We start from the raw sequence: 27684 nt of genomic DNA, 5'->3' as shown, positions 1-27684 counted from the left end.
TCCACCGTTGGCGATTTCTCTCATAGGTTAAACAAAGATAATGAGTCGGTCATGGAACGTATAATCAATGCTATGCTATGCATGGTAGTCTATTATATATACACTGCATATGTATACATTCTATAGATTCTGAGATTGATAAACATTAACAACTGATACTTATTTAATATGGATTGCATTTGTTTTATCAGAACGCTAATGATGCTCGCATTCAGATCCACCTTGCATGAGCTATTAATATCGCGACTCTCCAGAATCTCATTCAAGGACTCATTAGCCTTGAAAATATTAATAGTATGAATAAACCATTTCTCTTATAAAAAAAACAGATAATTAAATAATATATATAAAAGTCTTTTTTTAGATCTATAATTTGAAATCTATATACATCTTCTTTTGCATGTAAAAATATGGAAAACGACACATACAGTGAAGACCCATAATCAAGGTTTTTCCTAAAATAATTGTCGTCTTTTGTTATTAAAGTATACGCAAAAATATTTGAAATGTCGTAAAGTGTTCAATAAGAAAGTATCGCCAAAGGATTAAAGCGTAAATGTATGTACATACGGCGGTGATACAACGAGAGTTATGAACTCGGCTGCGATCCAACATTGTAAACGTAGCTCGCTAAGCTCATTTTCTCTCTCACCGTTACTAGAGACGCGGTGCATTCGATAATGCACCGGTTCGCCTGCTACTATCCACATTATACGGGCAGCGTACTCGGATTCCTAAAGATAGCGGGGGGGGAAAGGAGCTATGCAAGGTATCAGAGATCGGAGGAAGGGAGCCCTCCCTGAGGCGGCTTCGTGGCGGAAGAGAAGGGAGACGGGGATCGCGGTGCGGCACGTCGGGGAAGGGGAATGACAACAGCCGTGATTATGCAGAAATGCGAGGCGTGGCGTTCGTCAAAGAAAAAAAAAAAAGAAAAAAAGAAAGAAAAAAAAGAACGAGACGCCTTAACTGAAGTCCGTATATTCGTGTCGTGGCCGCGAGAGATGACTGAAACGCGCATTGAGAACCGTATAGGACGGATGGAGTCGAATGTTCTCTCGCCTCTGCGGAGAGAACATCCGTCTGTCCATTCGTCTCGGAGACGACACGGTGACATCGACGATCGAGGGAGCAATAACGGGAGAGAAACTCGCGTTTTCTCACCCACTTTCCAGGACTCGCGATGAGAGGGACATCGCGCGCGATTTGCGGCGGAATCGTTTGTTCCGCTTCGCGGCCGAATCGGGGATGCGGCGAGTTCGTTGCGCTGCTGCGGAGATTCCCGCGTTTACCTATTTCATCGATGACTGCTCGTTTCTTCTCACGATTATTGTTTTATTCCATTCAATGACTGGATTATACACAGCCTTGATCGTACAAGTTATAAGGTATCCTTAATTTTTCACATTTTTTCTTCAAAAAGAGAGTGATAAAATCGAAAGGAAAACTAAAATATTGTATAATTATTAAATATTGTATAGTTTATTGTATAAAACTTCAGAAAATTAATTTTCATTAAATATAGAACGTTTACGTCAATTTGTGAAAGTGTTTTATACTTTTAGTCAAGGCTGCATTTTAATTCGCATTCGTTGTGCGGTTTACTTTTATATCGCATTTTTATATTGCAATGTTAACAACTAATCAAAATATCTATATTAATAACTCGCTTATAATATTAGGCGATATTTGATAAGGATAGAAAAAGAGAAGATCTAGAGAAAGATTGAGATTTTGAACATTTAATATAGACAATGTATCGAAGAACTGTAAAATACATGAACGAAACGAACAATTGTGGCACAATTAAGATACCACGTCAAATGTCTAATTTTAATTTTAATTAAATTTTGTATACATAAATTACGTAAATGGGTGATACAACCGCGAATAAGGCTCCAAGAAGTAAATTAGAAATTCAAAATAATGTAAGCCAACACAGGATATTCGTAAGTTAAATAAAATACGCAGTTAATTAATCTGCGTATCAAAATTCATAAAAATTCAATTTTTAATTGAACTCTTATAGGATCTCTATTGCAATTAATCCAAGTTTTTTTTAATGAGTTTAACAGTTTTTGTAAATTATTTTCAACTTCTCCAAGCTAAAAAGCGTGAAATAAATAAGTATTCTGTCTATATATTTGCTTATATTAATAGTTCGTGCTATTTTACGTCTCGTGACGTCTTGATCAGATGATAAGAGGCACACGGAGTCTTGCTACGGCATTTCCCTATCTCGCGCTCTCGAGAGCTTATTGTCGCATATCGTAGTCACATGTCATCGCAGCCACCATCAGGCTTATAACGCGCGCGATAACACGCCATTATCATCGTTATTTACACCGTACGCACGTCGCGGCGAAGTGTACATGCAACACACCACGTTCCTTCGTCGGCGCTTCGCTGCCGCCGTTAACGATTGGAACGCCGCATTGGAATCTCAGTGGTATTGATAATAAAATATCAAACGACGACACCTGAGTTATGTCTTCACGTGACGAGCAACCGCATTATCGCTAGCCGTAATCATTTAGCACAGAGATAGCTGTATTAATATCCCTGCAGCGAAATCCGAAGTTCTTCCAGGAACAGTAAGAGATGCTCTTCTCGTGTGTATTTTAATATTATTCATTACTCTCACGGAGCGAGTCGCTATGTGTGTGAAAATACGTTTTGATCTCATTGCGAAACCAAACCAATTGGCAAAATAATTTAATACATGTATTATAGTGAAAACTTTTTTCAAAATTTTTTGTACAATTTTTCAGAATTTTGATTGCTGAATTTTGTAGAATTTCTAAATAATTTTATAACTTTTTAGAAGACTTCTAAGATTTTTTTTTTACAAATTCGAACACTTTTCAGAATGGCCGAGAAAAAGTCTCTTTTCTAGAATTTTTCATGTGAAATCTGAAATATTATAAGATTTCTCATTTATACTATATATAATTTCTAAAAACAATCTTAGATTTTTAGATTTTATAAGATTACATCAAGGGTTATAGAAATCTTCGAATATTTCAAAATTATATATGTATAAAAAATTCTAAGAAAAGATGTAAACTTTTTATCAGTTTTTCCCCTAAAATGTTACAAAAATAAAAATTCAAAGAAAAATTTTCACCAGAAGCTCTTGTCGATTTTTCCTTTATTCGAGGCTTTTATCCCCATTTACAACTTTGTAATGACATGGTAATTTCCGGTATCACATGCGCGCGACGGAGATAACCGACCGTTAAGCGTTACAGTACCTCCCGTTCGCTAAATACGAAACTCGTGTTGCCACGTGCACTTAGAAAATCAAATTACCTACATGAGAAAGCGCGCGCACGCGGAGATGCGTGACTCGTAAATCACGCTTCGAGATGTAAAGAAGAAGAAACGCCGTATGGAAAAGTAGGAGACTTTCATAAATGAGGAGCGATTCCCCAACCCACGTTGGTCTCTCGTCAATCTGGAGTAGAGCACGATGATAGAGCAACGTGTGGGATTGCTTTCCATTATGTAATTTCGTTTCGGCCGTGTGTCTGAGGACCACGGCATATTGATCTCGAAGAAAGATAAAAAGGCTATTCCTTACGTTCTTTCACGTGTCATAATTCGTTTCAATCGAGAAATAAATGGGATCGGATTGAATGTGAACGTCGCGGTTTATTGGAAGATACATTTATGTCTTCCTATGGAAAGATATAGCACATACGGTTCCCTGTCCCCGTTCCGGATGTGTCACGGTGAAAGACAGATAATTGTTTTGTAATTTGCATGAATGCATTAAATATCCGGCAACACGGAAACCTGCCAAACCATATAACACATTTATTAATAAAATACAGTTGTTTGACAGGACGAGAGGATTAATGCGGACAAGATAGGGTAAAGCGGGGTAACTTGGATAGGCCAACAGAAATTTTTAGATTGTATAAAAGATTGAGGTCGCAAAATAGTTTATTCAATCGATTTAATTATTTAAATTTATACATCCATTGTTTTTGTCTTGTCAGTTCAATCAAACATACAAAACATAATGTATGTTTGATTGAATATATATAAACAAACAAAACAAATAATGGACATATAAATTTAATTAGTCTTACGTTTGCAATAACAATGTATATTGTTGCACTTAAAACATTTATTTAATTTCGAGAAATTTCAGCAAAACACTTGAACTTGATTTCAGCATTTACATTCTGTAAATATTTATATTTGTGAAGTGTAAATACTTAAAGTATTTAGAATAAAATGGAAACTAGAATATCGTTGGATAAAGCAAAATGAGAACATTAAACTTCAGATCTGAATCATAAATTTTTAAATTATAATAGAATTCACAGACCGGGGAGTCTAATTGGATTCCAGAAAATGTTCTTTCTGAAAAATACATGTCATCCGCAACTCAATATAAAGATACATGTTACATAATATGTACTTTAATAAAGCATAAATAACATGTAAACAATCTCTCTCCCGCGTTGAATTATTTCTTGCTGAGTACCGAACAAGCAGGCTCCATAATTCGAAGATGTTTCCACACCTTTGTGTACAATTTTAGATTTCACCGATGAGTAAATGCGGGTATGCTAAGAGGAACGCGTTTACTATTATTATGTAAGAGGTGCGTGTCAAGTGACAGTAGGTTGTCAGCCGCCAGTTTTATCTTTTACTGCATCGTCTGCAATTGGTAGCCTTCGCGTATTGCCCTACTTTAGATAGAAGCTCGGATACATACCATTTGTCGTAATTTTCCACACGTTTTTATTTTACTTTCTCAAATTTTAGATAATAGAAATGTATCATGTGAGTAACACGCAATATCGTTCTTTATGCATCTTTCATTAGTACAGTCAGAATCATTATGAAATTCTTAAATTTGGTTGATAAAATCTTTTAATTAGTCAAGTAACTCTTGCTATTAATTATAGACGCGCATGGTATTATTCTTTGAATAAATTAAAGTAGCAGATTACGCGATGTGTACAAATAAACTTTTTACCATTTTTTATTTTCATCCTTATCAGCATTAAAATGGAAGAAGCAATTTATTGAAGGACAAAAAGCAAAAGAAAAAAAAAAGGGAAAGACTGGCACAAAACGTAAATAATTGTCACATTAAATAAAAAGTTGGACGAAGTACCGCTCCACAAAACTGATCCATGCCAGAACTGAGGTGAACCGATCAACATTCCCCCTAAGGTAATTCTGCTCTGCAGAAAAAAGTGCGTCTCGGTAGTTGCGAAAATCACGGGACACCCGGTGTAGTACGGATCGTACGTGTTCACCGAACTCCGTTCTGCAAAGTCGAGTCGTGAAACCCGTTCGCCGATATCTCGCTCATACGCGGGCAGATAAAGCGGTGCTCTTATATGCGGTCCTGCATTTCTGCGCCCGGATTCCGCGAGTTCGCTCCGCTTTACCTCGCCCCCTCCACCGCCTTCTCCACCTCGTGGAAACCGCACGTACAATGCAATTTTGCCTGTACAGTGCCACTACCGTAACGATGCAGATATACCCATTCCTCTCTACGCCCACATCTTGTCAATAGTTCTGCAGCAGAATGGATATGGTGTGGCCGAGGTCTGGCACACGTGTTCCAGACAACTTGAGAAAGATTAGTCTAATCTCTTTGAGGGGAAATAAATCTCAAAGCTGAGACGGTCAATGAAAATCTCATTGCATCGACTCGAATCAACTCAGATTTGTTTCCGAAAAGCGAAACTCTGATTTTCGAATATCCAGACAACATGCATGTTAAAAGATGCCGTCACGTCTTTAGGATGTCTTTTAAACGTATGTGTCAAAAAGATGTTTCTTTTCAAACTTCTTTATGACGTGTTTTAAATATGTGTATCTGCATAATGATGCATGAAACTGACGGTTTATTAAACATGTATTACAAGATTCTATCCTGCTGATGCAAATGTAATTTTAATAATGCATTAACATTTCGCAAAAAATACTCAAAAATTTTTAAGAAAACAATAAATTATTGATACGTATATACGTTTCAATTCTAGTGTGTTTTACACTTATAAGTAGAAGAATGGAGGGGATAGTGGAATATCATTTTGGTTTAGTTTAATTTATTGAAATAACTCGGTAGATATATTCATGTGACATATAATAACTACTTTCAATACAAGTTATTAATTATATAGGCCGGTATTCACAGTCCGTTATTTTAAGCCCGTTTTAAGTAATGCCTTAAAACACTAATACGACTCTCTAATTGATTTGTAACATCTTGAGACTGTATATTTAAATATAAGAATCGATTACGAACTGTACAAGTAAATTACAAATGTAATTTACAAAACATTGAAGAGAGAGGAAAAGATTACTGTTATAAAAGGGAAAAGAGAGAGCATGAAATATCATCAACTAGTATACCGTATAATTTTACACGTCGAATATATGCACACATTTTGTTATCAAATCTAGTTTAATTATGTCATTTGGAAACCATGTTTAAGACCTCCAAGTCAGACTGAAGTTACAAATTAATATACCATCATACACTCAAAATTACGTAAAGAGTACACACGTCTGTAAAACTGTCTACTATCTGCAAAACTGGTATGCAGCTTTTAAGACAACATCGTAAAACCTAATGTATGTACGCAGTAAATACTAATGGCCATGTTACAACGTCCAAGCAAACTGTGAAGAAGCGGTTTTGACGATTGTCCCCAGAATGCAGCGAAAACTACATAAGATATCGTGATATTCCCCATCTCTATTCTATCACCGCTCCTTTATATTTCATCCTTCATACATCACCCTCAGTGTGTCCTAATGTTAAGAATCTCAGTAGGAACGGCTCAGAATGTCAAGAATCGTTGCCACGAAACTCGCGCAAACTTGCGGGCATGTTTGTGAAATTGCGTAAATCCCGATGGTGTGTGGTAAATCTCTCTTCAAGAATCCAGTTCCCAAAAGCGTGTCTATAGGTCGGAGTATTCCATTTTATCTTGAACCGGAAGACGTTATTACCGCTCTAATCGAAACTTTGCCGCTCCAGTTGAGACGTTTAAATGGGCGCGCTTCTGAGTCTAATGGAAAGCGAAAATCTCATCGGGCGAGTGGGCCCGGCCTAGTGCCCAGTTCTTTTTTTCTCCTTTTTGTACGTCCCACAATGCTCTTGTTTGTGAATGAAGCCTGGACAATGCGTGCGTCCTCGTGCACGTATTCGTGTGCGTGTGATCTGATTACGAGCACGTCGTGATTCATAGAACTGCGTCACTTTGCGTTACTGAGTTACGTATTTAGTAGAATAAATACCGTCATCACAAAGAGAGATGACCTTCCGAAACACATATATTTTCACGAAAAAAACACTAAAGCGACTCGCGCAACAAAATCTCTTGTGGATACTTTCCATTTTATAGCGACAAAAGTCAACACAAACATCATTCTATCTTTCTTAACATTTAGAGAGTAACAAAGATAGAACACTTGTGTCAATTTGTGTCATCAAATGGAAAGCACACTGTGAAAATAGATTCGTTCGTTAAAACGTTGAAACATTCAAAACTGCTATTTATTTCCGTTAACTCGGAAAAAATTAACTAGGACAAAAATTATATAGTAACGTCCTTGTCTAAATAATTCATATTGAAAGGAAAAAGAATCTAATGGCATTAATCATTCATTTCATAGCAATATTCATTTATTTAAATGATTTCGTTATTTAAGTTATTTAAAAAATATTAGGAGGTAAAGAATAGAAAAAATAATAAGATATATTAAGTTACAAAATTTATAGATCGAGCGTTTCTATCGCATTTCAGCCCATCGTAGAGAAATTTAATATAAGTCGACGGTGCAACGTAATCTTTTTTTTTTTTATCAATGATTCATGTGAGATTTCTCATTCTAATTAATATTCCGCGCTGTCAAGGAAAGCTTGGAAGTAACAATTAGCCACATATAACTCAACTTTATGCTCCTTCGATCACAATCTTTATCTATGCATTTATCACGCTGATACGCGCGGTATACAAAAGTATAGGTATGACGAGCGTAATTTGCGGGTGAACTATTAATCCATTTTCTTGACGCATCAAGATTTCTTGCGCGCGCCGCCGAGAGCTACTGTCGAGCGAATGGAAGGTGTGGGAAACTCGCAGACCAATTCTCATACGGAGTTGTTCCAGATTCGAATGTGATTCGCGTCGTCCTGTTACCGCGGCCGACGAATTTCGCGGATGCATCCTCTTGTCACCGATAATTTCCTTCGCACGCTTTCTCTTCCACTGCTTTGATCTTCCTTCGATCAAACGGAAGAAATATTCAACTTCCCCTTCGGAGATTAAATCTGTAGATCGTTTATGTAAAATAATTTTTGAATGACAGAAATTATATTACAATTTACAATAATCCAATTTATAATTTCGCAACCCACTTATATGATAGTTTTATACATACAATAACGAATAACTTTTTAGCGCGATAGTACATTGTAACTAAAATTTCACAGAAATTGTGTAAAGACTGAATTTATATTCGCAACATTTGACTGTCGCATTCCAGCTGACAACACAAAGTCCAAAATTGGGACATAAGAGACGTTTTAATCCTGAAATACAATTGGTATAATAAAGCCTTAAACCGTAAAAAATTAATCAATCATAGTCATTATTCTTCTCACATTCGACTGTGATTGGCCAATATCTTACGGCTTAAAGCTTACTGCACCTATTGTGTTTCAGAATTTAAAGATCAGTATTCATAATCGATTCTTATTTCAAGATCGTTAAGTATTAAGATGTTAATACGGCTTTATGGTCGCTATTCATAGTCCGTTCTTATTTCAGGACCGTCTTAAGTAATGTCTTAACATGCTACAGCTCTCTGATTGGTTCGTGATATTTTAAGACTATATACTTAAGACAGTTTTTTTCAAATTATAAGAATCGACTATAAATATTAGCTAAGGAAATATTTGCGAGAATCATCTAAAAGACTTCTTAAAGACATTTTAATGATATCTTATGGTCCGACTTTACATTATCTAAGATCTTTCTCGTCGCATGACACGCGATGCTGCGTGAAAAGTACAATTTCGGAATGGTGATTCAACGTTCTTCTATCTCGAGGATCGATGTGCAATCTAGCGACATATAAGGCGTCGACCTCTTCAGCCTTAAGATTGCAACTAATTGCTGCGATTAAAACGATGTCTCTCTTTTTTCACAATCTGTATAATAATCACTGCCCACACCGCCTACTGCCATAACACCTGTTATATCCCTGACGCGCCATTTTAATGCGTTTATTGCACCTTCACGACACCTCGGCACGAACGACCCTACCTCATTTCTCATAGCGCTGTACTTTAAATAAATCTTTAAAGAAATCTTATGGAAACACGCACGTGTAGAAAAATTTGTTCAGAAATCGTGTAAAAGATCGCGGGACGTTACGACGACTAAGGGACTAAGAGTCGTGCGTATTGTAGCAGAAACTCTCTCTTTTTTTTTTTCAAAATATTGTCGCTTTGTAAATATACACACCATAAGGAAATACGCGAACCTCAAAATGCTGACAACGTGACTGGAAATGAAATTTTCTGAAAGTTTTGAGAGGTTTTTAAAAAATCTGAAGAAAACTTGAATCGAAATTTTTATTCGCAACATATTGAGATTTATCTTGATATATTATGAAATATCTCGTAAAGGAATCTTGATACGTAAAAATATTAAAATAAAACAATCTTATACTATTTAGATTTATAAATTCTGTAGAAAACATGAAATAAAATAAAAATAGAACGAAACTGGATTTGGATGCAAATTAGTTATGATGAAATTTTGAAACAAATAATACTTCTGCATTCTTGCTCGATTATTGCATCTTCTTTTTCCACGCTTTGTCTCGTTTCCCTTCGATCGTTCACTCTAGCAAAAAAAAAACTAAATCTTAATAAATATTTGTATGAATAGTTCTAAGTAAATATTTACTAAATGCAAACGTGTATTATTTGAAACAAAGCCATTAATTTTATTTAACTGTTATTTATTTATTGAGTAAATATTTATTTACTATAAGTATATTTTTACTGTTCAAAGAAATACGTATTAAGAGATCTAGTCAACTTTTTTTTAGTACAATTTTATATTAATTTCGCTCGATTCTCTCTGGAAGAACCTGGCTTCTTATTATTGTCGTATTAGATGTCTCAAAACATCCGACAGGATCGATACGCTTTTCCATACGACAGTAAACAGAGGATAGCCATTATGTGTAAACCTAACGACAGTCGGGCAGCAACCAATAGCGTTCGTACCCTGTTGCGTAGTGCTCGCATGTACCGGGTGTCTGCTCTCGTACGGCATATCGCGGACGTCTACATCTCTTCCGCGACGATGTTTCGCGACACAGACGGCCGTGTGACGTCACGATGCCGATGCAAGCGAGTGCCGGAGCGTCGTCCGGATCACGCGCGATTCGATTCTCGCAATGCCGGCGTGCGACTACGTGAAAGTAATTTATTACCGCGAGAGAACCGGCCGGTTAAACGCCGCGTGTTTCAGCACGCAGAGACGCGTGTGCGTGCGGAGATTACTGGGTGTCTTGCGCCCAAGAGGAGTAAAGGCCGCGTCACGCGTATCTAATAGCAGGGATCGAAAGGATATAACGGAAGCATATGTGAGATGAAAGTCCGAAGGTAACAAGCCGAGAGCCGATCCTCTCTATTACGACGGTCGTTACATCAAACGTATTTGTTTTCTTTTTAAACGCGATATGCCTAACGTGCAATTCCATGTAGGAAAATTCCGTATAAAAGTATTACCTTACCTTACAATTATAATAGTTCACGGGAACGTTCTTTAGATTTTTTATGCGTTCGATCTAATGAAATGTGACTCATGTGTTAACATTAAAACTATCGATGATTAATTTCTGTTATTTAAGTATATTACATTATATTATATATACTAGAAATTAATCGTCGATAGTTACAATTATTAGTATCAATTACCTACTCAGTATTAGAGATCAATATTTTTGACAATCAAGATTAGAAAGATAATTCATAATTATTTTTAATATATATATATATGTATATATACATTCTTAAATAAATATATTTCTTATTCTTAAAAGAAAGAAGGACATTAAATTTAACAATTTTATATATGCAATAAAATCATGAACAATCTTAAAAAAACGAACTGTTAATAAATTTGAGTAATTTTTATAAAAACTTACAAACCTCCTCCTCCTCTACTTGCTACTTTGATTCGAGTGTTAAAATGACTAACGAATTTGCTATTTTTATGAGAAGGAATAAATTCAGTAAATTTCATATGCTCCAGTTCGAAAAACGCTTTCGATGCTTGCATGCCTGTTTCCATTAACATAAATGAACCTCCTTGGCAAAAATAAAAATCAGAACATAGGGTTATGTGAAAGTAAGGGGAGAGTATCGCAGTAGCGTAAACAAAGTTTCTAGGAGGCAAAAATTGAAATAAAACGTAAAAGAAGCATAAACGTAAGGTGTTTACGCTTTACTTTTCCTTTTTAGAAGTTCCGTTTACGCTTCTGTTACTCTCCTCTCACGTTCAACTTGCGCACCAATTTTTACTTTCGCTAAGGTTTAATCTCAACTCTTTCATGTTTTCCTAGTTCTAAAAACTAAAAAAGGATGAAGAGTTTAACTGAGATTTAAAGTTAATCTCATTTCAACTGTATTAGTGGAAACGAATATCATTTTAGAGTTAAGCCTCTTGTGTCTTCGTTGCATGATCGATATTTTAAGATTTAAGGGATAGCCTTAAGGTTTACTTCTTAAAACTTTTAGAGTGAATTCTCATTCTGAAAAATTAAATCTCACTCTTTTTTCAAGACCGGCTCAATTTTTAATTTTCAGAGTGCGATTCCACTCGTAAATAATTTAGAGAGTAAATAAGACCGATATTCGTAGTCCGTTCTTACTTTAATATTCGAAGGTTTTAAACAATGTCTTAAAATACTATAATATATACGACTTTGGCTTGTGACATCTCAGGATTGTACTTAAGACGGTCTTAAATATAAGAGCCGATTATGAATACCTAAATGTCCTGGTGAAACGGTGTGACACGGTCTTAACGCGCGCACGCACACGCATAATATTGCCGCACGGTGCGGCATACCTGCGGTGTTGGTATCGGACACAACGACCCGGCTCCCTATAGCCGGGGACCCGAAGCCGCCGCACTTTCTAAAGACCTTCGCCGGTTTCGCTGGGCTCGTCTATTACCGGCGCTGCGAGTACCTCTAAAGAGTACTCGCGCGTATACAATGCCATCCATTAATGGGCGCCCCTGAGATCGGCCTTTCTTTCGACCTATAGCCGAGCGGGTGTCGGATGATCCACGTTTTCGCTCGAGAAAACCGGTATGAGGCCGCGCGCGCGGTCGATCGACTTGCCTCCACTTTTTTAAACCAAACCGCCCGGAGGTAGGCCGACAGTATCCCCTCGGCGCCTGATGGCTACGACGCAACCAGGTCCGATCACGAATCGGAAATTGTGCCACTTTGGCCGTCAGAATGTAAAATTCGGTGAGACACGATCACCCATCTCTCTCACATACAGACACTTGGATACAGTATATATTAAATTCAATTGAAATGCTTATAGAATTTTCATAAAAATGAATACTGTAAACAACTTTTTTTCAATCGAAACGGAGATATTAAAGAACACATCAAATAAATGTATATGGAAAGATTTTACTAAAGTATTCCAAAATTTGACAAATGTCATATATGCAACGAAAAAAGCACTGGAAAATCATTGGGAAAAGAAAGCCGGATGTCTTACTCAGAATGACACTGAAGGGTTAAATTTATTGCAATCATTATTTGCAACGAGTACTCTCCTAGCAAATTTCGCGCCTTTTGACGTTTTCGTGGCGGCGCGGCGCCGTAAACGCGGGGAAATCGCGCCAGAAGAAGACATGGTATGCTGCGATGGCATAACTTCACGTTTCGACATTTTGCATAATCGTCGCGTAGGAAATCATCCTCGCTGTCCGATGCTCTCGCAAGGAGCTCTCGCAAGCGGCTAAACGCCATGCGGCCTTCACGTAAGCGTGAACGTCGCGTCGCGTCGAAGCGACGGCTGAGAGGAATGTTTGGTATGACAATTGTACTACGTATACATACAATTTTGTTGATATATAAGTTATCAAAATTTTGTTATAGTTTAATTTAAAAAACTGTGTCGTCCTAATCAAAATTTAGTTAAAATAACAAAATTTTAAATGGAACATCACAGTTTTTTTAAATTAAAATATAACAAGATTTTCAGCAAAATTATGATCGTTTATACAAACATATTTTTCAGTAGGGAGAATAAGAAATATTCCGAGATGCTTCCCCGCGCGCAGGTCACCTACACATAATGACATTTACAACTTGCACCGCGGTGTGAATTACTTACTCGAACTTGTACGCGAATAATCACACATACGGACTTACTCACGTCGCAGCCGCGCACGGAAAGAATAATTTTAGTGAAAATTCTAAAAATTTAGTTAGATACAGATCTGAAGATAATTTTTCTGGATTATCGAAATGATTATGAAGGAATTTCAAGCGTGACGACCAGTGCTCAGAGTTATCGCAAAACTGGTATCAGGGAAATCGTCAGAGGAATGCCAGAGAAATTGAAAGCTGGAAATTGAGAGAAAAAGTTGGAGAATTTTTCATGGTTCTCTAGAAAATTAAAACTGTTGACTTTAGAAAAGTTTAATATGCGTGCATCACACCTACGCAGTTTTGGAATACTACCAAATTAACAATTAAATGCGAACCATGTCATCAACATTAATAGTGATTTACGTTGCTACGTTAAATTGCTCTGTGCGACAAAATATTCGACGGTTTCCGATTCAGGATAAAAATACGAAAAAATTCAAAGTTTTATTGAAAACATTAGGGAAAATCATGAAATTTTATTTGGAAATCAAGGAAAAGTTATATTTTATTTTCTATAAGGAAATTTTAGTGTAAAGAATTTGTAGTGACTCTGAATGCTGCAAAAAATTTTGACATTCTAACAACTATATATAACTCGAGCATGCTAAATAATTATTTTGATCATGCAACAGAATTATTTTCAGATCGGTTTAGCTAAATTTGTAGATGCTTCAGCAAAACTGTTCTTTCCGTACGCGACTTATCTCGCTCATCATGGTATTCGCATCGCCGAGATGATTTCGCGCTGTTATTATATGTCGAGATTGCGCGAAACGCGCGGGAAACAGCACGAGCACCAAATTAAAGGGAAAGTAGGAAAAGGGTCCTGACTATCACATATGACCCCAAAATCTCTGTATCAAATGTTTAGAGAGCGCAAATCGGTAGAAAAGATAATTTATAACCCAGAAATTGGTTATACATTGTTATATTAATATATTATAGTCAAAATGTATGCATATATATATATATATATATATAATTCTATAAGAAATTACAATGTAATAAATTAAATACTAACGTAACGTTTAAGCAGCATGGAAAATAAATTAAAAAGGAAAAATAGAAGAAACGTGTTTTTCTGTTTTAAAATTCTCTTCGCAAATTACGCCCCCACTTCGTACTGATCTCACTTATTATTGTTAGAACATATTTCGTAAACTTATTGTCCGACTTGTTTTTAAATCTCCGAAGATAAAAATCGCAGGAATAATTGATTCGGAACAGAGACAGCGTGTGATTTCTAACAACGCGATAAGTACATAAGCTTTAAGATCGCTAATATGATTTAAACGATAAGCTACAACGCGAGAGGATTAGAGGCCATATTAGAGCACGCCGCATACCTCTTATCCGATAATAGAACTCGCATTTCACCGCTCGAGTGGACGAATTCGTCATGTATCGATAGAATTGCCGGTCGATCTGCGTATTACTATATTCTTTACAATTGCCTGTACCTTTTACAATTGCGATTTGCCGATTTCGCTCCGAAAGCCTTTACAGACTTAAATGTCAAATTGCAGAGTTCCTTTTTCATGGTACATATCTTTGAAAAAAAAAGGAGATAAAGAGGGAAGATATAAATTGGTAAATTTAATTATTTACATAATTCATCAAAAGTCACAGAAAATGTCAGAAAACGAACCGTTATAAATTTAATAAAAAAAATACAAACTACTCATTTCGATTGCTTTGATAGCTCCAGTATAAAATTCAACATCTTCTAATTAATCAGTCGATATATTACCGAGATAGGTATACTCTAAGAAGACTCCCTACTATGACCTTATCGTCGTCGCTTTCCATCGAATATCGAGCATTCGCCGAGGATGAACGAGAACAGGTAGAGAAGAGGTAGATATACCTGCCGCTTCCGCGTTTCTCCTTAGGTATACGTAAATCTTGTCGCGATCCGCGAACACTCGTGACGTTGATAGCGCACGTACGCAGGAATTCGCCGGGAAACCAGCGTCCTACACGCACAGGCACGCATACACGCCGGCATGTTGCTGCCGCTATTACAATGGCAGAGGTATTTCCTCTAAGAATTACGCATTCTTCGCTCCCTTCTCTGTTTCGCGTAGCCACTGTACGCGGGAATTTGGCCTCACGGAAAATAACGCGCGTTCCTAAAGGAAATTAATCAACGGTTTCGAATATACGCGGGGAGAGTCGTTTCTCTATTCTTATAAATTTGCCGTGCGACCGACAACGGTTTTTCCCGATGAAAACTACTGCGATGTTTGCAATGAAACGTATACGGTATCCGCAAATGAAAGCGAGATCATGGAGATTACGGCGGATTTATATTCGCACGCGCGTGTAACATCGGAATTTCGCCAGCGTCAAATATCGTAACAGATTATACCGGTATATATTCCCGCCACGGCACTCCGGTGTGTGTTAAATTACTTTCACCGACCGATTCGTACGTGCGTGGCAGCAGCGGCCACGCAAAAATCACGACAACAAAAATGCGGTCGATTGTCACGAACCTGAAGCTGCGAGAATGCAATTCTAAACAAGACATATAGCGAACCTTCGGAGATCGAAAAGCATCAATCTTCTGTTTTAACAATTAGAGCGGAACAACCGCACTTGAGATACCGTTTCGACTGAAAAAACTTTTTAGTAAATTTTTTGCATTCCTGACATTAGATATTTGAGTTTAAATACTGTCTGAATTATTATATACATAAATGTTTTGTATCTTTTGTCGAAAATTTAAATCTTCCGTAAATAAAAGTTATTTTTCATAATTTGCTATCTTTATATTAAATGCGTACGAAGAATAAACTCTTTTCCTTTTGCTTTCTTCGTGATGTCATTACTAGATCCAAGAATTTAGTCTCACAGAATAACGCAATCTTAAGGAAATTAATTAATTTAAATATAAATGAGTTATTTATATATGGTATAACAATTATATATACATACTATATTTATATAACAATTGTATGTACATATCTAACTATATTACTAAACTTGTACAAGAACAACATATACTTTACAATATCTATATTATCGCGGAAAGAATAAATATAAAATTTTACTGCGAAAACACACACACTGAAAATAATTGCGTTGAAAACTCAAACTGCTCGTTAGAATATTTAAATTATTTGCAGCACTACTCGTTTTTTTAGTTTCCATTATTCTAATATTGGAAAAACTAAAAAAATTATTTTAATTTTTAGTTTAATTCCAACAAAATTTCAGATTTTTCAGTATAAAATTACATAATAGAATTACTACATAAAATGCTAGAATACTGCTAGAATTATTAGAAAAAAAGTAATTCTGCTGATTTAATCTCCAATTTGTTAAGAAAACTTTTTATTAAGAAATCTTTTTTTAAAACATGTACTTTCCCATGTAACATTCTGCTATGTCAAAGATCTCTCTCTCTCTCTCTCTCTTTGCTTCTGTTTAAAAAAATTAGATTAAAGCGACCGGTCGTGAAACGGTCGCTCAGACCGCTTGATAAAATTTGCACGGAAACTTGCACCGCGCGACTTGTTACACCAGTAATTCATATGGAAAGTGTCAAGGCATGTAAAATCACTTTCAATTCCTTTCCCAGAACGCCAAATTTTTCACGTCGCGCAACTTTAAGCGTTAATCGAACGTGACGCGCAAATCGAACGTTCTAACTGGCATCAGAACGTTTATTCAACTGTCGTTTAAGCGTATCATTGAATCAAATAAATCGTAAGTTATCTCGATAGTTAATAAGAGAATTCGCTGGACGAAGGAAAAACGAACACGTATAGAGAGAATCAATGGAGACACTTTTAAAAATAGCATCAATTAATGCTCGAACTGGGATACTCATCGAAGTGTGAAGTGCATTCCCTCCTGTTTTTATTTTTCTGAATGACGTTGATTTATTGTGTTGCGATCAACTACACGATGCAATCTATCTTTTCTAATCGAAAGAACAAGATTTCATTTTTTCCAGAACAATATTTTCAAGTGTCATTTCCGAATAAAAAAAGATGAATTTTCCCGGATATTCCTAAATGCAGAAAACGTCGATACATTCTCGATATTTAGACGGATGTATTCGAAGACTACATATTCTTCACTCTTTTCCTGTTTTCGTGAAATCATTATTGAGTCCAAGAATTTAATTTTACAAAAAATTACGCTTAAGGAAAATTGACAATTTAAATATGAATGAGAATCATAATAATTATATATATTATATATAATACATAAAATATATAATTATCTTATGTTATATATTTTATACTTATTCTATGTTTTATTGTATGTAATATTTTATTTGCTACACAGAAAGAACGGTTTTGCTGAAGTATGGAAAAATTTAGCTATAGATACTGATCTGAAAATAATTTTGTTTAGATCATTAAAATAATTATGTAGGACGTACAAACTAGTTGCTATAATGTTGAAACTTTTTGCAGCATTATCACCGTCAGCATATCGAACGTTCTACATAATTATTTTGCCCGTGAAAAAAAAATATATATAGATTTAATATAATTAAATATAAATTTTATTAAAATTTAATATAATACTTATTAACAATTCCAATAAATGTGGTTTTATTAAAACCATATATAGATTTAATTTGGACTATATAATGATCCATATTAAGTTATTAATTCAACTTATTAAGACCTTATTAAAACTTATTAAAACTTGTTAAGACCATATTAAAACATATTAATTCAACTTATTTAAAACTTATTAAGATTTAATTAAATATATATAAATTGGACATTAATAAGATTTAATAAGGACTTATTAAACTTAAATAAGTTTATAATATAAACTATATTAAAAATATATATTTATTTATAAGGTTATATAAAGACTTTATAAATTCTTTATACGAATTTTGATGAATCTTTATAAAGAACTTATAAAACTTTTATTTAGAATATATAAATTTTTTTTTCGCGGGTGACGATTCAAACAAAATTGTTTCTAGACCTGCATCTATCTAAATTTTTAGATACTTTAGCAAAACTGTTCTTTCCATAAATTATTTTACAATTTATCTTGATAGAAATTTCATTGCACTTTTTAAGCAGCTAATGGACAGTTATATATTATATATTAATTCCGTGTCTAGTAACTGACCATGAGAAGTAAAACTACTTAGAATTCTAGTCTAAATATAACACTCTGCTTGCAGTTATTGCGCATGAAAGGCGAAAAAAGTCCGCGTCCGTTTACCGAACAAAAACAAAACAATAATGCCCTTCCCCAGCAATGTAGATTAACTTTAACCTCAGTTCAACTCACTCTTCATTTTTTGTATTTCTAATAAATTAAAGAAAGAGTAAAAAAAAAAAAATGTCTAATCGAGTTAATCAACATCGCGTTGGAAACGATGCACAGTGAATTACGCAGCGTAACTGCACTCAGACCATATATTTTGCAATTTATAAAATAATCATTATACGATAATTTATACGCGAAAATGCCTTCAACCATCCCTCCCCCCAAGCCTTCGAGAGCAATAAAAACAATGTTAAAAGTGTCTCTACCCTGATATCTACTTCTGCCAATGTAGATTAACTTTAATCTCGGTTTAATTTACTCTTGATCCCATTTTAATTCTTAGACCTTAGGAGAAGATAAGAAGCGAGTTTTAAAAACCAAAAGATTAAAGTCAACCTACATTTGTAGAAACGGGTATATAAATAGGATCAACAGGTTGAAAGACGAGACCGTCGAGAGACTCACTCTTATGCCGGCGCCACTGCCTGTAGAGAAGCGCGGCGACGGCGAGCAGAAGGATCGTCGTCAGAAAGGTCCCGATCACAGCTCCGGCTACGCTGCCCGCCCCGAAGCAGGTATCCTGCGCTGCCGTTGCTGATGGTGCTGCTGCGTCCTCCATGGCTCGCTCTCGGCACTCAGATCCGTCTCTCGCGCATATTCTCGCGCGCCTTCAACCGGTCGCGGCGTTCTTACCGCGAAATGCTCTCTGCGACTCGCTCTCCTTCTCTGCTTCTCTCTCTCTCTCTCTCTCTCTCTCTATCCTCTATCTCCTTTTCCTTCTCCCTTTCCTTCCTCGCCGTGTCGTCAATTTGGTCGCATAGCTCGCGTAGTTTCGCGCGCGCAAACCAATCTACCCGGACGAGACGCGAGCGCAGCGAAATTAACTGATGTCTGATTCACTGTACTATTATTTCTACCTTTCTCGCTTTCGTTATTTTTTTTTGTTCCTTTTCGTATTTCACCGATTGTCTGTCCAATGAGAAAATCTGAAGCCGCTTTACAGGCGGAAAACGGATCGATAATCGTCAATCACGAGTTTTTCTATCCGCGAACCCGCGTACGATTTGAAAACGAATGCTGCGTCGCCGAGGGTTCCCCCCCGTTGCGTCGCGACGTCAAAAGTGCGTCGCGGACAGTAAATGCCGATGCACCAATGCGCGAATCGCATCTCCTTTTGCGTTATCACCGGCGCGGAGGAAAAGGATCGCGATTCGCGATACTCGCGATCCGGAGATCGTGCGGACAGGGTCGATCGTCAAACTCGGGCCTCGCGACGCACATACGTGAGAAACGAGCGCGGATCGGATTTCCCTGCGTCTCAGCCGTCGGTCCGAGAAACGCCGGCGCGGCGTGGCATCCTTCCCGTACGGTTTCTGCGAATTTCGACACGTTTACTTGCGCACACGCGCAATCTCTCACGTACCGCGAAAGGATCTCTATCCCACTGTATAATCGACCTCCTCGCTGTAACGCCGCGCGACGTACTGTCGGAGCGGTGCCGCGGAGCGAGTAAAACAGGTAGGCGAGCAACAGGTGCTTCTGACTCTGTCGGCGGGGACTGGAGAGGGGAAGGAGATTGTTGACGCTTCTCGGTTTCAGGGCCGGCACTACGCGAGCGTTCAAATAGGGGCTTGTTAGGGGGGGACTTTAATGAGAGAGATAAATGTTTCTGTTAGAAAGTATAAACATCAAATGCAATTATATTTAATTTTGAAATGTAAATAATTTTAAGAAGTATATTATTATTGGCGAGTGTCGTGATTTGTACATAGCGAAAATTTGTATAAAATATTTGTAAATAAAGAAGTTTTTTAAATAGAGATGTTATAAATATACCATATAAGATTGAATCTCAAATAGCATTCACGGATTTGAAATTATAATTGGAATAATCGCGCACATTATTATATCTAAATTGCTTTAAAATTTTTTATAAAATTAAAGAAGTAAACACAAAATACAATTGTCTTTTTTTTTTTATAAATTTAAGTACGGTATAGTATTAACAATGACGAGTTTCGTGATTTTGTACGCAGCAAAAATTTATGTATGAATTAATATAAGTAAAAAGAATGTTTTTAATGGAAGTTTCTTGTAAATACTCCAGATAACAAGCTGACATTTGTTATTTTGATATTAGAATGACGTCTGTATAATTTTTACATCAAAATAATGACAGATAACATTTGGAATTTTCTTAAAACAGAAGTCAAGAGTATATCTATATATAGGATAATCATTACCATGTAATTAATAAATTTTAGATTATTTTTTATTGAATTTATTATAAATTATATGATATGTAGGTATAGTTTCTGAAATTAATTAATAAAATTTGTGCCAAAACCAATTAATTTTTCTATTATGTTAATCAATGAGATATAATAATAACTTTAATTAATTATACACTTTGAAGAGCATCCGAGTTTTTTTTAAGTAAAGTCCTAACCATTTTTTTGAACTCTTATATAGAAAACTCTACTAGCATTGGCATAATAATACTTTGCCCAAGAACATTTTTTAATTTAAATGGTAATAATGAATTATTTTAGAATTCTCTAGCTTGAATTTACTACTTAAAAATAATTTATTTTCAAAATGCTCAAAAATACTAAGAATTGCTAAGAATGTTAAGAATTATTTTGAAACTGCCCCGAATTTCATAAATATGTAGATTTTCTCTACTACTTTTTTTTTTTCTTGTAATCGCTGTCATCCAGACACCTTGCTCGTCTTTCGATCAATTGTTCATTCATCGTTTCTTGTGTTGCTCTGCACACATAGGTCTGGTTTACATCGTGAAATATTGGTACGCGTATTTTAAATTTGATGCGCACTAATGCGTTAGTTCGGGTGCGTTTACACCGAACGTAATACTAAAGCATCAAATTTAATGCGCGTATACTAATATTTGTAGAGGAGAAAAATAATAAGATTTAACATTGATTTTGAGATTACTGCGAACTGTTGACCGTTTAAAGCCCATGGCACATAGAAAAACCTAAGACCGTAAACGTAATCAATAAGCGAAGTGACCAATCACAGTTGAGAACGTAAGCGACGGCCGCCACTACTAAACATTTAAGTAGGCACGATGTAAACGCTGTCGGATTATTTTGATACGAGCGTATATCAAACAGGAATATCGTACTAAACTGATACGCGTATCAAATGATACAAATGGCGATGTAAACGCATGTAACACATTTAATACGCGTATCAATTCTTTCACGATGTAAACCAGGCCAATGTAAACACGTGATGCCTGGTTTATGCTTCGGTCTTAAGGTCTTAATCCTAAAATTCAGCCAATAGAGTTCAAATTTCGGTTAGACCTGGCAGCTTTATTGGTTGAATTTTAGGATCTTGGGATTAAACCTGAAGCATAAACCAGGCATGAATCACATTTTGAAGGGAATCAGGGGCTGCGTTCCGTTGTATGCATAATCCGTTATGCCATCCCATGCGTATAAAGCTCATTCTACAAATAGGCAGTAGCAGTATAAAGCCAGCGGCACACGGTGCTTGTTTTCCTGCTGGATTGCTAGCTAGATCAGATTCTTGCCATTGGATTGGCTGCGATATTGGCACTTTCAGCACCGCAGCCAATACGGTGGCAAGATTCTAATCCAGCTAGCAATCCAGCAAGAAAACAAGCACCGTGTGCCGTAGGCTTAAGTTATTAGTTAATTGTAGAACGGGCTTTAATGGCCGGAGCACACACTTTTGCATGACGCATAAGAGAATCAACAAATCATAATCCTTCTTTTCCTCCCACTTCACGGAAGAGAGCATTTTGATTGGTTGATTCTTTTATACATCGTGCATTATGCGTCATGCAAAAGTGTGTGCTGCGGCCATTACGGTAGCGCAGTGATGGGAAATGACAAGAATCCGTCTGCTCGGAGGAAACTTGGTGCGCATGCGTAAAGTGACGTGCTCGATCCAGTGATGGAACAGACAGCGCAGTATGGGTGCCTTCGGGGCTCTTATACATACGTGAAAAATCTCGCCGTTTATTTACTAGAGCTATACGAGAAAGAATTCGGTTTCGAATTCTCGATACGTAAACTCAATTTAATACCGAGCAACATATTATTATATAAGGTTATTATATAAGGTTTTCTACAGTTTTTTCCTTATTCTCGCAACAATTGTTGGTAATATGATAAATCGGTTGCACACGTAATAAAAGACATAAGTTTATTATTATTTATAATCATACTGTGTGTTTCTTTAATAAAATCTTCCTCTTTTCCCTATAACTTTCATATCACATTTGTTTTTGTTAGATTAGGGGCCTACGGTAATCAATGTATACATCAGTGAGGCTGCGCAGCGGTTTGCTTAGTGCGCATGCGCTTAATAATTCTCGCCATCTCCCATCGCTGAGCGTGACTTCGTCCTAATCCACTGAAGAATCATTGTCCATTGTCGACGACGGGGATTGACCAAAAACATGGTGCGAAAAGTAACGGAAAATGGTGACAGTCGCGGGTCTCATGGGCAGGCCTACAAGGACAAGAGCAAACCCGCGGATATTCGCAGTAGCAACATCAACGCTGCCAAAGGTAGGATTACAATTCGCGATCCGCAACCAACGATTTCTCGGATTGTGTCGGAACGTTCTTGCTATTCGATCGGTTATGGTGAACACGTGCGAAACTGAGGGAAATGTTACCTTATATAGTAATGAACGCGTTCTCGAGCCGGCGAAGCATCTAGCATGTTTGTCGAACAAATTCATTGAACGTTGTTTGTAAATATTGAAGAACTCGCTGCAACAGTGGGCTAATCCACATTTTGTAAAAACAAACTCCAAAATGAAGCGAGGGAAAATATCAATATTACATGTTTAAATATATGCATTGTAGGACTAACCCACGAGTAGTCAAACATGTGATATCGATATCTTTTTCATCACTTTAATTTTATAGGTATTTTTATAAATAGCCATTAAAATATGATACATCAAAAATAACAAGCTACAAGTAAATAAGTAGTGTGTCATAAGACAATAAACCCAGCAAGTACTTAGTGACTGCTTTGTGATGACCAAATTCTATTTCTTATGATTTTAGGCCAAGATTAGAATGCTATTTTATTTGTATATTTTTGTTGTATGACAAATGTGTGCAGGACAGAGAGATCCTTGGATATCTTTATCCTAGCCAACCAACAGGTTTGAAAAATTTGTCGTATTACTAAAAACGGATGCAGGTAATCTTGGCCTGACATAACTAATGTATTGTTATTTACCTTGAGAACTACTATCCTTCTAGGAGTCAATTGTATACTTTGAAATAAGGCAAAAATAATAAAAGTGAGCAAGTTCATTAGAATATTCATAATTTAACATAGAAATAATAAGAGCCAAGAGCTGCTAAACTGATTCTTGGCCTTTATTATTTCTATATTATTTTATACTTACAGAGCCTTATAATTATATTATATTTATAATTTAATTGATCAATATCTAATGAATTTACTCACTTTCGTAATTTTATAATATATAAATATGTTCTTTCCTTATTGTTTGCTTCTTTTCCCTCGCTTGACTGTCTATACTGACTACATTACCTCTTTTGACAACACAAAGAAAACATATTCTGATAATCGTAAAATATCTTACACAGTTTTATATTAATTAACTTCAAATAATTTGAGTCATGGACTTGTTGTTTTTTTGTATTTTTGACAAGGTAATATAACTTTTGTATTTATTTATTAATTTTTATTGTTTGTAATTTTATTAATTCGTATATAATTTTATTAGGATCAATTTATACTTATTATTTCAACATATGACTTAAGCTATACCAAATACTTTATATCAGAAGAAGAATGCGTTCACTATTCATTTTAATTCTATTTATTGTAACATTGAAAATGACCCGATCGGAGTCAAAACATCTGTCAATTTGTAATTTTATAAAGATCTTGTTAGCGATGCGATTCGCACAAGTCTTGGACCTAGAGGAATGGACAAGATGGTAAATTTCATATTTATTATTCCTATTTCACAAAGTTGTATGTATAATACTATTATGTGCATAATATTAATTTATTTTATATATATTTAAATATAACAGATTCAAGCTGGTAATGGAGAAGTTACTATCACAAATGATGGTGCCACTATCCTGAAAGAGATGAATGTGATCCATCCTGCTGCAAAAATGGTGAGAAGTAAATTTCTCACTTAAAATTTTATGAAATTTTATATTACATTTTATATTTCTTATATTTAGCTCGTCGAGTTATCAAAAGCTCAGGATATAGAGGCTGGCGATGGTACCACAAGTGTCGTCGTGATAGGTGGATCACTGTTAGAAGCAGCGGAACGTTTGTTGCAAAAAGGCATTCATCCTACTTCGATCAGTGATGCTTTTCAGAAAGCTGCATCTAAAGCAGTATCAATTCTGACACAAATGTCCATACCTGTTGACCTAGCAGATAAAGAATCCCTTGTAAAGGTTGCAGCAACATCTCTTAATTCCAAGGTATTTAATAATACATTTGATAATAATGTTAATCTAAAGTGATATCTTATGTATATATCATAATTATTAATATTTTTTTATTGATATATTTTAGGTTGTGCATCAACAATCTAGTCTTCTTGCACCACTAGCAGTGGATGCTGTATTAAAGGTCACTGAAGAAGGAAAGGAAGTGTCAGTCGATTTACATGTGAGCAGATTCTTTATATCGCTATTATATTTTTCAGCAGATTATTTAATGTATTGACATGAATTAACTTGCTTGTGTATTTCTTTTTATAGGATATTAAAGTGATAAAGAAGTTAGGAGGAACTGTTGAAGATACTGAATTAGTAGATGGGTTAATATTTACCCAGAAATCTTGCAATGTTAATGGCCCAAAACGTATTGAGAAAGCTAAAATTGGATTAATTCAATTTTGCATTTCTCCACCGAAAACCGATGTAAGTATCGTGATACATATGTATTTGTATCTATTGATCTTTTACATATAAATGGATAATCAATAGTATCGACTGGAGCAATATTGACCTTTAAATAGACTCGCTAGCATTTAGTTTGTAATTTCACAGCGATGGAGTGAAGTTCTCCATATTTTGCTAAAAATTGCATATGTGAGGCACAGATAGGATCGAACTCAAATTCAGGGATTGCTAATCTGTGGACCGAGCACTGAGCCACTTGACTTACATAGATGGATAATCAATTTCTTGCATTTTCTAGATGGATCATAACGTTATTGTATCAGATTACGCAGCGATGGATCGTGTTTTAAAGGAAGAACGTGCCTACATATTGAATATTGTAAAACAGATCAAGAAAACTGGTTGCAACGTACTTCTCGTACAAAAATCAGTCTTGCGTGACGCTGTTAGCGACCTAGCCATACATTTCTTGGATAAAATTAAGGTCATGGTAATAAAGGATGTAGAACGCGAAGATGTTCCTTTTGTGTGTAAAACACTGGGTTGCAGGCCAATTGCGTCGCTGGATCATTTTGTGCCTGAAAATCTTGTTAATGCAGAGCTCTGCGAAGAAGTTCAAACTGGAAATTCAAAATTTGTTAAGGTGCGTCTACGTAGGAAAACTTAAATTATCACAGTATATATCTTTTTTTTCATTTGTAATTGAACACATTTTGTAAAATATAGATTTTATATAATTGTTATATTTTTTATACAGATTACAGGAATTCAAAATCATGGAAAAACAGTTACAGTCCTTGTACGCGGTAGCAACAAATTAGTATTAGAGGAAGCTGAGAGATCACTACATGATGCCTTGTGCGTTATTCGATGTTTAGTGAAGCAACGAGCGCTAATTGCTGGCGGTGGAGCACCAGAAATTGAATTAGCATTAAAATTGGGAGAATATGGAGTGACCTTAGGCGGCATTAATGCATATTGTATTAAGGCTTTTGCAAATGCGCTTGAGGTTAGGTGTTTTAAATGCGTTTTTGTATAAAATAGTTGTTTGTAAATAGATTTTGTTTTAAGAATATGCTTATTTATATTACTTAAAAATTTTTGTTTTTAAAAAAAGAATTATCACAATTGATTTATTAAAAAATATTTTGACTCTTAACTAATCAATTTAGGCTGCATTACCCAGGTTTTCCCAAGTATCATCTTATCTTTGTTATTCATTCAATGTTAAACAAGGATAAGACGATACACGGGGGGTACTCGAGTGATATTTCCGAACGCAATATTAATGTATAATAAATAGTCGGAAATAATTAATACGATGCTTAATAATCACACATGTAATTTATAAATTATAGGTAATTCCATCGACGTTAGCTGAAAATGCGGGTTTAAATCCGATAGCTACAGTAACGGAACTTCGCAATCGACACGCGACGGGCGAGATAACTGCAGGGATTAATGTTCGGAAAGGCGCCATCACTAATATATTGGAGGAAAACGTGATTCAACCATTGCTAGTTTCTACTAGTTCCATAACTCTTGCTTCTGAAACTGTACGCAGTATACTGAAGATTGATGATATTGTCAATACAACTCAATAAATCATGAGACGTAATTTAAAATTGTTTTCGTGCTTGTAGTAAGTATAATTAACAATATATCGCATTTTATGTTTTCGTTATCTTTGTCTAATACTTTTCATTTTTGTTACAGATTTATGCACACCATCACGTTTGTTTCATTGATTACGAAAGTCTATACATTAACGATTAATCGTATATACTTTTTGCAAAAGTTTTACATAATGTATTAATATTTTTTTAGATACGTCAACACTGATTAATAAAAAAATATTTAAAAAATTTCAAATTTTAATATCTATCTTAATGAAAAAAAATCTTTAAATTTTTGTGATTCATTAAAAGGAAGAGGGGAGAAAGTGATTAATTTTTGGGAAATCTTGTGAACATTAATATTTATCTAAGAAAGAAATATATAATACAAATTGATTTTCTTAACAATTTAA

General features: G+C 35.5%; 2 protein-coding genes across 2 annotated transcripts in view; one reads left to right on the top strand and one right to left on the bottom strand.

The window, feature by feature from the left end:
- Positions 1-19907, bottom strand: part of LOC108783239 (uncharacterized) — a 36162-nt gene extending 16255 nt beyond the window's left edge. Inside the window, exon 1 of the mRNA XM_018551763.1 lies at positions 19192-19907. Within this exon, the coding sequence (XP_018407265.1) occupies positions 19192-19345 (154 nt within the window). The 5' untranslated portion in view covers positions 19346-19907. The remainder of the gene's footprint in view (positions 1-19191) is intronic.
- Positions 19908-23165: 3258 nt separating this feature from the next.
- Positions 23166-27426, top strand: CCT4 (chaperonin containing TCP1 subunit 4). Its single transcript, XM_018551777.1, has 10 exons — positions 23166-23297; positions 24667-24719; positions 24819-24908; positions 24978-25229; positions 25324-25419; positions 25512-25673; positions 25954-26298; positions 26413-26664; positions 27014-27297; positions 27372-27426. The coding sequence occupies exons 1-9, from the start codon at positions 23186-23188 to the stop codon at positions 27257-27259; spliced, it is 1608 nt and encodes a 535-aa protein (XP_018407279.1). The 5' UTR covers positions 23166-23185; the 3' UTR covers positions 27260-27297; positions 27372-27426.
- The last annotated feature ends 258 nt before the right edge of the window (positions 27427-27684 follow it).

This window comes from Cyphomyrmex costatus, unplaced genomic scaffold (genome assembly GCF_001594065.2).
Source record: "Cyphomyrmex costatus isolate MS0001 unplaced genomic scaffold, Ccosl1.0 scaffold146, whole genome shotgun sequence".
NCBI lineage: Eukaryota > Metazoa > Arthropoda > Insecta > Hymenoptera > Formicidae > Cyphomyrmex > Cyphomyrmex costatus.
The sequence above is the reverse complement of the archived record's forward strand: the minus strand, read 5'-3'. Positions and strand labels throughout refer to the sequence as shown.